General features: G+C 53.1%; 1 protein-coding gene across 2 annotated transcripts in view; it reads left to right on the top strand.

Moving 5' to 3' along the window:
• Nucleotides 1–4,574: 4,574 nt before the first annotated feature.
• Nucleotides 4,575–14,046, top strand: part of BTBD11 (BTB domain containing 11) — a 163,436-nt gene continuing 153,964 nt past the window's right edge. For both annotated transcript variants that reach the window (XM_032207422.1, XM_032207421.1), the window contains exon 1: nucleotides 4,575–5,635. In XM_032207422.1, the coding sequence (XP_032063313.1) occupies nucleotides 4,618–5,635 (1,018 nt within the window). In that variant the 5' untranslated portion in view covers nucleotides 4,575–4,617. The remainder of the gene's footprint in view (nucleotides 5,636–14,046) is intronic.

Below are 14,046 nucleotides of genomic sequence, written 5' to 3'. Positions count from 1 at the left end.
AGCCTGCTAGTCCTGTTTCTTTTAGTTCTGATCAAAACATAGCATATAAGTATATTCTTACTGCACATAAAGCATGCAAACACTGCTGTGCTTTTGGGGAGTGGTGTAGTGACATTATGGGAAGCTGCTGGCTGGAGGATAACTCCATGTGTATCCTGCTTGGCTCTCTATGCTTTGAGTGCTGCCTAAAAGAAAGTAACGTAGAGATGTCTGTCCCGTCCACTAACAAAGGTTGGGAGCATCTTTTTATTCCTTACATTTGTAGGTCAGATGCTAGGAAGGCTGTTCCTAGCAGCACTGCAGCTCTGAAACAGACCATCCAGGGAAGCTGTAGAGTCTTCATCATGTGTGGGTTTGGGGAAAGAAGAGACTAAAATCTGTCAGGATGGGTATTGAGGTTGTAGTTGATCCTTCCTAAGAACCCAACACCTCATAAGGACCGTAAGCATGGCTGTGTTGGCTGTGCAGACCTCCAAGCCAAGCTGGTGAGCTGGCAGTAGTGCTCTCCCCTGGTGGGGGAGTGAGGGCTGCAACTAAACGGCTGCCTTGGGGGCTTTGGCTCTGTCTCTGCATTGCTGTGTCTCTTCTCTCGCAGCCACCAGCTACAGAGCCATGAGGAACCAAGTGATCACAAAGTGCTCCTTCCCCTGGCATAACCTCACCACTTCCGGCAAACCGCTGTTGAGAAACTTCCAGAGATGAAGACTGCATGTGCATCATTGTGATCAATAGCTACCAGTGGTCTTAGCCTCCAGAAAATTTTCAGATCTCTCTGAATTCATTTATGATTTTGGCATCCAAAACGTACCACAGACACGGTCTGCATGGTTTTGTTATCTATGGTTTGGTTTTGGCTGGCAGTTTCTCCAAGTGTCCCCACTTAGCAGCTTCTCAGAAATCCTGTGGAATCGCTCCCCTCCCAGCCAGGCATGGGTTTCTACACCCTCACCACGCTCCCTTCTCAGCACACAGGGGCATGGGCATGGCAGGAAGAAAGTTGGCAGGGCTTTGAGCTCGGTGGGAAGTAGGAGCTGCTGCTTTTGCAGAGTAGAAGAGTGCAGCTGGGCTGGGCAGTCCTTTGACTGAGTCCCAGTGAGCTGGTGGCCTCGTCGTGCCACCCACCCCTGCTCATTTTGGTGCTGCACGCGGTCAAGAAGCAGCACCAGGAGTGTTCTCCACGAGCCCTCTTGTCTGAACGCTTTGGTCACCCAAAGGCCTTGGGGGGATGATGCTACCTGCGATGGCAGCGCTCCTTTCCTTCAAATCTCTCCATCTGTGAGGTGATTTGCTAGGGAGGTGCATTTCACACGTGCTTTTCAGGTACAGGATCAGAGCCTGGCTTTGTAAACGAACCCCCTGTGATCAGAAACATGAGCGCCAGGACTTCCCCAGCAACACAAGCCAGGCCCTGGTGCGGCCTGCTGCTTGCTGCTGCCAGCCAGAGATAGAGCTGCGAGATACTGCGAGTGCTGCTTTTGATCTGAGGTGTTATGACGTGGCAGCGCGTTGAATTTTGGAGTACAAAAACCGAGTGGCCTGATCCTAGGCACATTCCTGCTCCGCCTGCCAGCGTGCTTACAGTTGGGCTTGGCCCTGAGGCTCTCACCAAGGTGCCATTTGCAGGCAGTTCGCTGGGTGGGGAAGGAAAGGCAAAGAGCTGTGGCACTTCTTGCTCTCCCCACGCAATCTCTAATTTCCCCATTCGCTTCAATTTGCCCTGAGCACCTTTTTAAAGTGTGTTTCAATTTACCTCTTTCAGAGCTTTGGCTGGCACTTATCATCCTCTGAGGGTGCTTAATCAGCTCCTGTCTGAATCCCCAGCTCTGTCAGGATAACTAATGTCCAGGTCTCCAACTAGCTGAAAATTGCCGTCCCCCCTCCCCGAGCATGTGACATATAAAGGGACTCTGTTTTCTTCAGTGGATGTTTTTGTCTGGTAGGCAAATGACCCCAGCTGGCTCGCACAGTAGGGTACGGCTGCAGACACCTGCCCGCCTGCCCAGGGCAGGGGAGGTGTGGTGCGTTTTTGGGATGAAAGCTGAGGGCTGTTGACCCCATGGGGCACTGCTCTTGTCACGGAGGCGTGTTTCCCTCCAAACCGTTTGATCCCATCTTCTCCCAGGGCAGTTTCCAGAACAAAGTCACCCTGTCTCGGGAGCGCTGTCAGATGTCCTTCCAAACCATGCTGAAGCTCGCTCCGGGCTGCAGCAGCCAAGCAGGCCGCACCTAGGGAAGGCAAGGACCTCCAGGCACCCAAAGATAGCTGGAGATCCAGAACAGCTGCCCTGCACTGATCTGAGCGTGCAGTGAGAAGGTAATTAGTCGTCCCGAAGAAATGAGTCAGGTCTTTCTGCTCCTTAGGAAAGCACGAACCAGCCTGGCGCTGACACGCGCTTGGTGTGTCCGGGCGTCGCGACTTTTTCCAAGCTGGTGGCATGACTTGGGAGGTGATAGGGATCTCGCTGCAACAACAACATCTCTAGTAAGGCCCAATATCTTGCTTTCCACATTAAAAAGAAAAGAAAAACTCTCTGTAGTTAGTAGCCAGGAGATCTTTTGAAGTACACGCTGACTCTGAGTCAGTGCCATAAATGCCCGAGTCTGTACGCAGCCTGAGACAGCTGCCCTCTTCTCACTTGTCCTATTTGTCTAGATGTGTGGGTAATGACATGGCCTAAAAATGGTGCCTCAAAGGTCAACATCAACCCTTTTACAAGGGTGGTGAACAAGTCGCCCCCCTCATTTGTTCAGCCCACCCTTCCTGGGTGCACGCCGTGAAGCACAACCCACCATCTGCTACAAAACTCCCCCAAACTTGGGATTCCCCTAATTTTCACCTACTGTTGCCTGCGGTCAGCGCAGAGCCACGGTGCTTCCTGGAAGCGTAGGGACAAGGTCAGGTGGGTGGCATTTGTCAGAAAAACACCCAACACGAGGTGTTTGGGCCTGGAGATGCACCCATTCTCCCACCAAACCCAGAGCTGGAGGATTTCCCTGAGCAGCCTGGAAGCCGAGCAGGCTCCGCACTGAAGGGCTGAGGACAGCAGAGGGCTCTGCTGCGAGATGTTGGTCTGGACAGCCACAAAATCCCCATGATTGTGCTCTCAAGGCACGCTCCCCAGTTTGATGGTCCCTGAGCATCTTCTTTGCAGGCTGCCAGCCGCTGTCATTGGGGCTGCTCCTGTCCTGAGCCCTGCTACCTTCTGTGACCACCGCTGAGCTTACGATGCCCGTGTATTCCCATAAAAAAATCAGCTTTTTGCAGCGTGTCTGGTGGAACCACCGAGCTTACGCTCCCAAACCGGTTTCCGACAGCACTTGACCCGCTGGGGAAGGCAACCCCTCAGTGTTTTGGGCCGTGCCGTAGCTTTCCCCAGCCCGCCCGACAAATTAGCCTACCTATAGCTGCATTTGTGCCTTTCCTGTAGGAAGTTTATGTTGAAGGCACGCCAGGCTACGCTCCATGGGGCCGGGCACCGCTCCGGCACGCCGTGCCTCGTCTGCTGGGGAATTTTGGCTGGCTCTGCTGGCACGATAACGTGTTTGCTGGGCTCTTATACTTGAAGGGATGGGATTTCTGCCGGTGTTTTATGCTTAAAAGGGTACAGCGTTTTGTCAACACTGAATGCAGTACGCACCCTCCCAGCCTGTTGCCTGGGCTGTCAGCCAGGCAGCTCCTAATAACGCTGAGGCAGGCGATGTAGGGTTGGGGTATGTTAGCTGGGGAGAGGTGGTCTGCGCATCGCACGGGGAACCCGAAAGCGCGCAGGAAACACAACAGTAATCCTAAAAGAGATCTTACTTCCCCAAAGCCTTGATGAGGGTTAACTTCCAGGTTTTGTAATTTCAAGGCTTGGTAGCGTTGAGGTTTGAAAATGTCGAGGTTTGAAAATTGCAAGATTTTGCTGTTTCAAAGCAAGAAAATAGCGAGATTTTTGCTCTTTTTGTAATTTCAAGAGCAGAAAACATCAAGATTGGAACACATCGAGGTTTTCTGCTTTCCAGATTTTTGGAACTTCACCATTTTGTCATGTCGAGATTTGTTAATTTCACAATTTCCTCATTTCCAGGCTCGGAAACGTGCAGATTTCCCAATTTTAGGCTTTCCTAAGGGCTCTTCTCGCCCTCCCTCACCCCCCGGCGCTCCCCGTTCCCTGCCCGCTGCCCCCCCCCGGGGCCGTGCCCCGCCGCCGGTGCGCGCCCAGCGCCGCGCAGCGCCCGGGGGCGGAGCCTCGCCGCGGGCGGCGCGTCCCTATTGGCCGAAGGGCTCTGAGTATTTTGCATACCCCCCTCCTCCGCGCGCCTCATTGGCCGCGACGCTCGGGGAACATTTGCATGTCCCCGCCCACCTCGCGCCGCGCTGCGGTGTGGGGCCGGCGGCGCGGCGCAGTGCAGGAGCCGGGCCGGGAGCGGGGCCGGCAGCGGGCTGCAGGCTGCAGGCAGCGGGCGGCTCCGGCGGTGCACGGCCAAGGGGAGCGGGGCTGCACGGCTCGGCTCGGCTCGGTTCAGCTCGGCAGGGCTCAGCACGGCTCGGCCCAGCGGGGCTGCCCCCTCCCCGTCCCCAGCTTCTCATCCGCTCCGTGCCCGGGCGCCTTGGGTGCAGCATGAAGTGCGGCGATGGCCCGGAGGGGTAAGACGGCGGTGAGGACGCTGGAAGACCTGACGCTGGACTCCGGCTATGGTGGCGCGGCGGACTCGGTGCGCTCGTCCAACTTGTCGCTGTGCTGCTCGGATTCGCACCCCACGTACCCCTATGGAGGCAGCTGCTGGCCGCCCCTAGCTGGCTCCATGCACAGTCGCCACAACAGCTTCGACACCGTCAACACCGTCCTAGCGGAAGACTCGGAGGTGCTGGACTGCGCGGGGCAGCAGTGCGCCCGGCTCCTGCCCGACCTCGAGGAGGTCCCCTGGAGCCTGGAGGAGGTGGAGGCGCTGCTGCTGCCGCCGCCGCCCCGCCGGGAGCCGCGGCCGCCGGGCGGTGCCGGTGTCGGCAGTAGTGTCACCGGTGTCGGTAGCAGTGTCGCCGGCGTCGTCGGTGCCGGCAACCGGGATGCGGCGGCGCGGCTGTCCACGCTGGTGAGCCGGGCGCTGGTGCGCATCGCCCGGGAGGCGCAGCGCCTGAGCCTCCGCTTCGCCAAGTGCACCAAGCACGAGGTGCGCAGCGCCATGGAGATCGTGCTGGGCTGGACGCTGGCCGCCCGCTGCACGGCGGCGGCGCTGGGCGCCCTGTCCCTCTACAACATGAGCGGCAGCGGCGGCGACCGCTTCAGCCGGGGCAAGTCGGCCCGCTGCGGGCTCGCCTTCTCCGTGGGCAAGTTCTACCGCTGGATGGTGGACAGCCGCGTGGCCCTGCGCATCCACGAGCACGCCGCCATCTACCTCACGGCCGGCACCGAGAGCCTCTTCCGAGACATCCACGCCAGGGTGCTGGCCGGACACCCCGCCGCCCCCCTGCCGCCCCCCGGCCGCCCCCCGGCCGACAAGGAGAAGGAGAAGGACAAGGAGAAGGAGAAGGAGGGCGCCGAGGGGCCGCGCTTCACCCTCGAGGCGCTGGAGCAGACGGTCAACAACGACCCCGAGCTGTGGGGCTTGCTGCAGCCCTACCAGCACCTCATCTGCGGCAAAAACGCCAGCGGTGAGTGCCCGGCCCCGGGGCGAGGAGCAGCCCCCCAGGGTCCCCCCTGCGCCCCCCGGCTCGGCCGGGGACCCCCCGACAGCGAGGGGTGTCCCCACGGGGGCTGCAGCTCCGGGGGTCGCTCCTGATCCTTCCCTTTCTTCTTTCAACCCACCCCCTGGTGGGTGGGTGCGCATCCCCGGGGGGCTGCCCGAGTGGGGTTTGTCGGGGGGCATCCACCCCGCAGAGCTTTGGGTCCCCCCCCCCACACCGCTGAATGGCAGGAGCGCAGCTGGGCGCTGGCGAGCGAGATCAAACTTTGTTCCAGACGCAGTGGTTTGGCCAGGGGTTGCGTGGTTGGCGCTGAAATGCAGTCTTTCTGGACAGATTTCATTCATGTTGCTGCTTGTTTACCCAGGGCTCGACACAGATGCAACGCCGCGATGCATCAACTTCCTGGGGATTTTTCAGTTTTCTTTTCGCTGCTTTGCAAACAACGAGTCCAATATATATATATATTTTTTTTTTTTTTTACTGAGTTGCCATTCGAGGGAGCAGGATCCCGAAGTTGACGTGTTTCGGGTTTCGGCTCCCTCGGTTTGGTGAGGAAAGGGGAAATGGCCCGAGCTGGTAGCGCATCTCGGGGAGCCGTGGCTGGAGTCCCAGCCGTAGTTAAAGCCGGGTGCTCCTCTCCTACCTAGCGGCGTGCACAGGCACATAAGCTGACATACGAAATACCTGTCACGCTGAGATGCAAATGCTGGAGAAGAGGAAACCGGGGGAACAAGGATAACTGGAAGTCTAGATCGGGGCTACAGATTAACCCTGGTGAGGTGTTAGAGGCACAGCCGCTGCCTTGCAGCTAATTTGCTGCTGTCCTCTCTCCCCTGAGAGACCCACAGGAGGATGGCAAGCAGAAAGGGGCGAAGCCTCCCCCCTGGTGTAAACAGATGTGGCTCCGTTACGTTCCTCAGGGTTTGGGAGGATGTCCTCCCTGGATGCTCTGCCGAACCTCCCTTGGAGACGTGTATGCTGCCAGAGGCATGCGTTGCAGGATCCGTGCGCTGTTTGCAGGCATCTCTACCCCAGGAGGGCCAGCGTTGCTTTCCCTCGAGTGCTGGTGCTGTGCCTGTCGGTTTCAGGTGGCACTGCGTTGCCTTCCTGACACTGCAGCACTGGCAGTGCAGGCTCCTGGTGAGCCTTTCATTTTGTTTTGCAGATCCGTAGCCCCCTCTGTAGCAGCTTGGTGGATTTAAACGAACTTCGTTCTGACTCTCATTTATCTCCCCTCCAGGGGCATGATTCAGAGTTTTTTTTTGTCTCCATTTTGCTGTAGCTTTACCTGACACAAATCTCAGTCCTGGCTGGAGCAAGTGGCATTTCTCAAAGATGTTCGAATCAGGCCCTAGCAAGTTGTCCATTTTGTTTTGCCTCTCTCCCTGTGCCGTTCTGTTTCCTATGCAAATGCCTGTCATGTTTTGCTTTTTGGCATCATGCAAGAAGTAGCTTGACATCCTGTTACGTATATTCAGAGTTACAGGTGCAAGCAAGACGCGGGCCTTCTTGTAAGGAAAACCATTTTTTTATTGCTGTTTATGTTTATTTAGATTTAATCCAAAGGAGTGCTGCATGCTCTTAAACACTTCCACGGCAGCTAGACCAAACGTTGCAAGGCATTAAAAGCACCGGGCTGTTTCTTCAGCAGGGAGATACACATCTGTTTATTTAGCCCTCACCATTTTGATGTCTGAGTGCTCGATGGTTGGTTGCGAGTGTTTCCTTCCCAGGCACTTAAAAAAGTGGGGAGGTCTGATGGGAGAGATTATTTGACCTGCTCAGAACTCCTTGGGAAACCTGTGGTAGGTTGCTCAAAGTGCTGGAAGCCGCATCTCTGTGTAGTGGCATAACCACAAGTTCATCCTTCCTCTGTTTTCAAAGCTCGAAGCACCGTGATAAGCCTGCTGCACATCAAGTTGTTTTCTCCTTATGCCTTTTTGGACTGCTCTGGGAGGGGAGGCAGGTCTTGGTGCTCTGGGGGTTTGGTAAATTGGGTACCAAGTGGGCACGCAGACATGAGAATGGGTTGGTTTGGTCCATCAGACGCGGAGGAGAACCACTGATTAGGGCTTTTCTGGAGGTACCGTGGCCCATATGGTATTGGGGGTGAGCAAAACAGGGCAAAAGGAGACCCCCTAGAAATACCTGTTTTGCTCCCAATTTTGATAGGGGACAGGTGGTGTTGTCTCTTTGGCAGGCAAACATCAACCCTTGAAAACTTTTCTGGGTTGAGTTCAACACCTTAAATTCCATATGGACGGTGAAACTGGCAACCTGTGAGGATGCAAGTATGGGAGGCTCATGAGCCTGAGTGTGAAGTAATCCGGGGCTGCTCTGATCCAGGTTGTGAGCGTGGGTGTTGGGGCGGATGGTCTGAGGATCCGGGAGGCACAAATCATTCTTTCAGGGCTTCCCCGTCAGCTGTGCAGAGCACTTAGTGGTTACAGCTGAGGTTTTTTAGCCTCGTGTCATACCCAGTCATCTTGGAAGCTGCTGAGTAAGATCAGCAGTGCAAGATAACCCTCTTCTTCCTATAAATGACGGTGGTGCGCCTTCAGACGAGGGTGTTCTTCAGCTGGGTGCATCAGCCTGCACAAACCCTGGTCGTTTCTTGGACAGGGCCAAAGGTGCCTGGATGAAGGCAATGGCACTCGTTAGCATCTTGCAGGCATTGGTTTGTGTCTCCTTTATAACCCTCCTCTGTGGTAGGGGAGTAGGGCTGACAAAAGTGAAGGAGGCGACAGCATCAGGAACCAGTGCCGGAGTACGTGAGCGGTTGCTGGCATCTCGGGTGAGTTTTATGCCAGTTACTATATCACAAGGAATAGACCTCAAAAGCACTCCGAGGTAGTATTTTTTTTTTTTTTTTCCCTGCACAACCAGAATTTTAATGTCATGGTTGAATGAAAATTAGAAACTTTACGCTTGGGATTTCGTTGGCGCTCAAATGTTTCAATTACGAGCTCCGTCTGAACAGTGGAGCACGCATTTACATCCCACAGCAATCGCGTGGAGCGTTATTTTCCTTGAAATAGTGGGAGCGGAATATTGTATACTCAATAACAGGCAGTAAAAAAACTGCACCTCTGTGGTTTAAGCTATATTATTTTTGTTTCTTTATTGCTCATCAAACCCCTGCTTCTAGGCCGGATCGAAGAGCTGCTGTGAGGTGGCAGGGAAGTTTCCCCGTGCCTCAGATCCAGCAGAAATAGCAGGAATAAGAAAATGTTCCACTTCCACGGGGAACGCTTGGAGGGCCGGTCAGTCGCTCAAAGTCATCCGCTCGACGTCAGCGGATGGGGCACGGGGAATGCAGGTCCCTTGGGAGCTGGGGAGCGGGATTTTGTGGGGCAGCCAGTGTGTGTAACTCAGCCCTGCTCTGTTTGTGTGCAGCCGCTAAAAATAGGCGCTTGGAAGCCAACCGTGTCCGTGTGGTTTCGTCCTGTTCTTAATATTATTTAGATAGAAAGTCGCAACAACTCGGAAGAACCCAGGGATTAGGTCAGGCTTGGCAAACACGTGTCAGCTAACCTCAGATTAACCTCAGCCTCTTCTCCTCATCCAGGCAAAGTAGAGGGACTCCAAGCAAATGAGAGAGACCAAGGTATTGGCACAGCTTAACCAAGCCAGCTAACGCTTTTAAGTTGTGATACATGCATGTACACCTGCGTGCGTTGGGTGTATTGGGACCATTCCCCTCATTTGCTGGAGAGAGTGCTGTGTCTGTTCGTTACTTGTCTCCTTTCTGCTGTAATTGAACCATTCAAGATGCTATCATGGCTTTACGGGCAATGTAAAAATCAATCTAAAACTTATTTCAGCTGGGATGATAGAGGAATATTCGGGTATAAAATGGAATTTAATGCCTTTCTCCTGGGCTTTTTTAACTGCAGTTTCAAGAACATCCTTTTTTTTCTAGAAAAAAGAAAATTGGAATGCAATTTGAAGTTTCATGCATGTGCCTATAGGTTAGACTTACAGGTCTTTGCCATTACATTTTCCCCATGTGCTTCTTGGCACTCGAGCCCCTTGCCCAGATGCTGACTTGGGCAGCAGTGCAGCAGATGAGATGTATTCCTGCTCGGTTCTCTCACCCGCTAACCTCCCGTGTGAACTTGCACAGCCTCTGCGGAAGGAGCGAGGGTGGGACTGGGAGGAGGAGACCCAGCGGGAGGCTGCTGGTTGAGTGAGTGGCTGATTAAGGTTTGTTTCCCTCAGGACATTTTTATTCATATAATTTGTTTCAGTAATGAGCGCAACTTAAACAAAAATAAATTCAGAAATGGTTGTGCCAGAAACACCCTAGTGCTAAGCGTAAAGATGATGTATTGCGGTATAATTATTCCCTTTATCGGGTTGGAAAGTACCTTGGTAGCACTTACAGCTACGGCCACACTAGGGAGTTTTCGGGTTGCAGCTATATTGCCTGGCTTCTGATGTAAATGAGACTTTGAAATTGTGATTGGGAAATACGATTGTGTATACAAGAAGCACGTTAGGGGAATAACAGTGTCATTTTAGTGGTGTGTTGGTTTCCTGGCATTATTGCTGAACGGTAGCACCTTGTCCTTCCTCCCTGTGAGCCACTGACACGAAGTGCAGGTGAGTGAGTGTTGGGGAACAGGACAAAGTTGTCCTAATTCGGCTGTGAATGCCATCTGGCCAGTTCAGAAGTACTTTAGGTGAAAGTCACCACGTCATTTTTCATTCACAGACAGACTATGCTTCGTGTGTCAGCCTTTGTGTGGTGTGTTTCCAGCCAGGTGATGTCTGAAATCTCATGCAATGTCCACAGTAAATATCCTGGTGGGTACCAGCTGGGGCCATTTACAGCCTCAGCCTTTTCTCCCTCGTCCTGGAAGGGGACCTCATTCTCTTTTCTCCTAAGCCAGAGGGAAGCTTTACGGTCTTCCCCCACCTTACTCCCAGCGATGGTGTGAAAGGGGGAAGCTGCTCTGTTGGATCATGCCAGAAGCAAAGAGAGCTGTTTCCCAAAGCGTGTGGGTGCCAAGAATTAATTCCTCTGCTGGGAGTCATTTCCTCTGGCCGAAGTGCAGCAGAAAAATGCAGGGGGTTGGAAGCAGCAGGGGGATCCTTTCAGATGGTGCACTGAAACCAGTATTTCTACCCAAAATCGCTGTGTCATTTCTCTAGGAGAGGATAAAAGAGAAAAGGCAAGGAGGGGGTGAGTAGGTTGTGCTTATAGCCAGGACGTGCTCTTTCACTTTGGGGATGAAGAGCAGCAGCGCTGCTGCTGTTTGCGTGGCATGTGGGCAGATTTTTCAGTGTTGGCTCCTTCTGAAACTCCCCTATCTCTGCAGCTTGCATCAGTGCCTGGCCACTTTCCCACTGCCCTCTCGGTTTCAAGATTTTTATGCTGCCTCTCCTGCTCTGTCTCCTGGGCTGGGCTGTGCTGGCTATCGCATCCAGGCATCGGTGCTGTCCTATCAGTCCCTCTGCCCCAGCTCTTCCCCCCCGTGGGTCTGTCTGCAGGGTGCTTTCCTATGTCCTGGGTGCAGGAGGCTTCACCAGGGCATGAGGAGCAAGTAGGGACGTTTTTCTTCCTTTGCTCTTGTTTTCTTCCTAACTGAGAGCAAGGTACTGCCCCACATCTGTGTCAATCTGTGGTTACAATCGCTGTGCACCTGATAAGTGCACAAGATGTTTCAAGATGTTAAAAGACTTACAGATAGAGTCAAAATTACCCTGCAGCTTGCACAATCAGCTTAACCTGGAGCTACTTTGTCAGAGGTGTTCAGTTGGGCAGTCTGAAAAAAAAACAAAACACACAGATGTTACAGAGAAAAGTGCCAGTGGAAGGCTCAGATGCGGCTCTCGATCTGTGCTTGCTTTCAGGGATTACCTACAACAAAGAGTTTCCATCAGCAGGCTCAGCGTGGCCACGTTTGGCTGTCAATGCATAAGCTTCCCCATTTTTCCCAGAAGGTAATGCAGCAATCCTGCTGGCGCGGGCTGTGAAGAGATATAATCTGGTGGCCAGTCACTCATTTTGCTTTCCGTGGAGCTAAATCTCTCTTCTGTAAGAACAGGAGCGAGAAGGCTACTGCTCAAGTGAAATGAATCAACGAGAAAGTAGCTGTGGTCTCATTTCTGTAGCAGGAGTGAGGAATGTGTTTCTTGGAGCAGTTCAAGAGCAAGGAGCTGTTGTGGGCGCTTATCAGCTGAGCAGAGGGGATGGGCTGCAGGCGCTTGCACTGGTACCTCGCTAGGGCTGCGGAGACTTGTCTTGATTATTTTATTTAATTTAACCCGTTATACTGAGCTGATGCTTTTGAATCATCACAGTCCCTTACCGTGGAGGTTTGGGTGGTGCAGAAATTGCACAGCGTGGCTTATTATTGGTTTTTGCTGGCTTAGCTGGAGAGGTTTCCTAACTTAGAAAAATGAATGCAAGGAGAAGTTAACGTTGGGGCAAATGCCCTCAGATGAATACACGTAGCTCCTGATGGGTTCATGTGGTCTTCCTCTTTTCTTGCCTGAGGTCAGAATTGAGCTTGAAGAAACAGGAGATGTGACGGTTTTCTCGGCCTCCATCATCTCGATGGTATTCTCTTCTCTCTCTTGATTCCCACATGGTTCATAACAAGCAGTACCCTTTATCAGATGTAATTGTTCCTGGAAACAATCCAGGAGTCTTATAATAGGGTGCTGTAAGAGGGCTCTTTGCATCCCACATGAAGTACAAACCAGCCTGGGGGCTGAGAAGGTGCTTGGGACACTGACAGTCCTCAGCTGGGCTTCTCTGGGCCCTTTACTTGTAGGGCAGTTGATTTAGGGTTAAATCATGCTGGACTGGTATTAAGGAACAGGAAGAGAATTACAGCACTCATCTGAACTGGCCTCAGGGCAGGTGGCTGTGTCCCGATGAACTGAGTCGCACAAGCAGGCAGGGAGGAAGGACTTGAAGAGTTGGTTGAGTTGGTGCGAAAGCACCGTGGTAAATGGTGTCCTACTTGGTCAAAGTTTTGGGGCCAGATTCTGATCCTGGTGGCTCTCACTCAGACCTGGTGTAGATCTGTATAGCAGTACGTGGCTGGCTGTTGTTGGCTGACCTAAAATATTTGCTTGGTGGGAGCTTCACTGACTTAACACTTCATGACTGAGTTCTTCTTACCTTTGTGCTTAAGGCAGTAATGAACATTGACAGTAAACAAGGTGGGTTTTGAAAGATCCCCAGATGTAGAAGCATGGGAGACTGACAGAAGCTTTATTTTTTTCCCCCCTGGTGTTGTACGGCAGCTGAAAGCAAAAGTTTGGGGAGGGATCTGAGCTGCAGGATGTGTGGGAGGCGGGATGCTCGCCAGGAGATAGGAGCCCGTGGAGGCGTTGCAGCTGAGCTGGGAGGGCCAGGTAGTACCTCTGGGTCAGCAAATTCACAGCCTGCTCCCCAGCCCTTATGTACACCGATCTCGCTCGTGTGAGCAGCATGCTGGCTTCAGGCAGCTGGAAAGGCCTGGGGATGGGCTCATGAGTGAGCAGGAGAGCAGGAACTCCCAAGAAGATTACAGAAGGGGCCTCGTCAAGGACCGGATTTCTGTCCTCGAGTGCTGTGGGGTAGCACCTGGGCCTGCGAGAATCCGAGGCTTGAAAATTAATAAAAAAAAAAAAAAAACCACCCTGCTTTTAAATTGCACTGCTGTGAAATACTGCTCCCAGGTGAGGGAAGTGAGTGGGGCTGGGGCCGCAGCAGAGGTATGGCGAACGCATTTGAGTTCGAGGCTGTCAAATAATCGGAGGAAGCTTTGCATCCCCACGGGGTTTTGCAGTTTCACTGGCCCCGTGGTAGTCTTGGATAAACACTGCTGGGCTGCAGTGCCTTTGCTAAAATATTGTGTTTGGCTGCGTGGAGAGTGTCAGGGCTGCAGAGCCAAGGGTGGGACGTGGCCTTTATCTGCACTGCTCTCAGGCCTGACAGCGGGACCTGATGCTGAAGGGAGAAAGGGAAAGAGCCACCACGCAGCCACGTTATTTTGTCAGGCAGTGGGGAGTGAACAAGGAGCCTCGAGTAAGGGAAGGGTGGGGTTTCCTGATGGGGAACTCAAATGGGAACTTGTAAGCCCCTCTCCTTGGATTACCACTGAGATGCGCTTTGTGGAGGACACTAAGACGACTTTTGTAATACAGGAACATTTTTTTTTTCCTTTTTTTGCAGGCCAGTGTATTTGCAGAAATTAGTTTCACTGAATCCTTCCTTGTAAGTGTGGGTAGGTAGGTTATTTTGCTGAACAAAAATGCTAGGGCTAGATTCAGTGACAAGACTCAATACTTCAAATTAGTTATCCTTTTATCGCTGCTGTTATGTCACTTCTCGAGGGCACGTTTGGTATGGAGCGATATATGATGGAAGATATTCC

The sequence above is a fragment of the Aythya fuligula genome, chromosome 1 (genome assembly GCF_009819795.1).
Source record: "Aythya fuligula isolate bAytFul2 chromosome 1, bAytFul2.pri, whole genome shotgun sequence".
NCBI lineage: Eukaryota > Metazoa > Chordata > Aves > Anseriformes > Anatidae > Aythya > Aythya fuligula.
The sequence above is the reverse complement of the archived record's forward strand: the minus strand, read 5'-3'. Positions and strand labels throughout refer to the sequence as shown.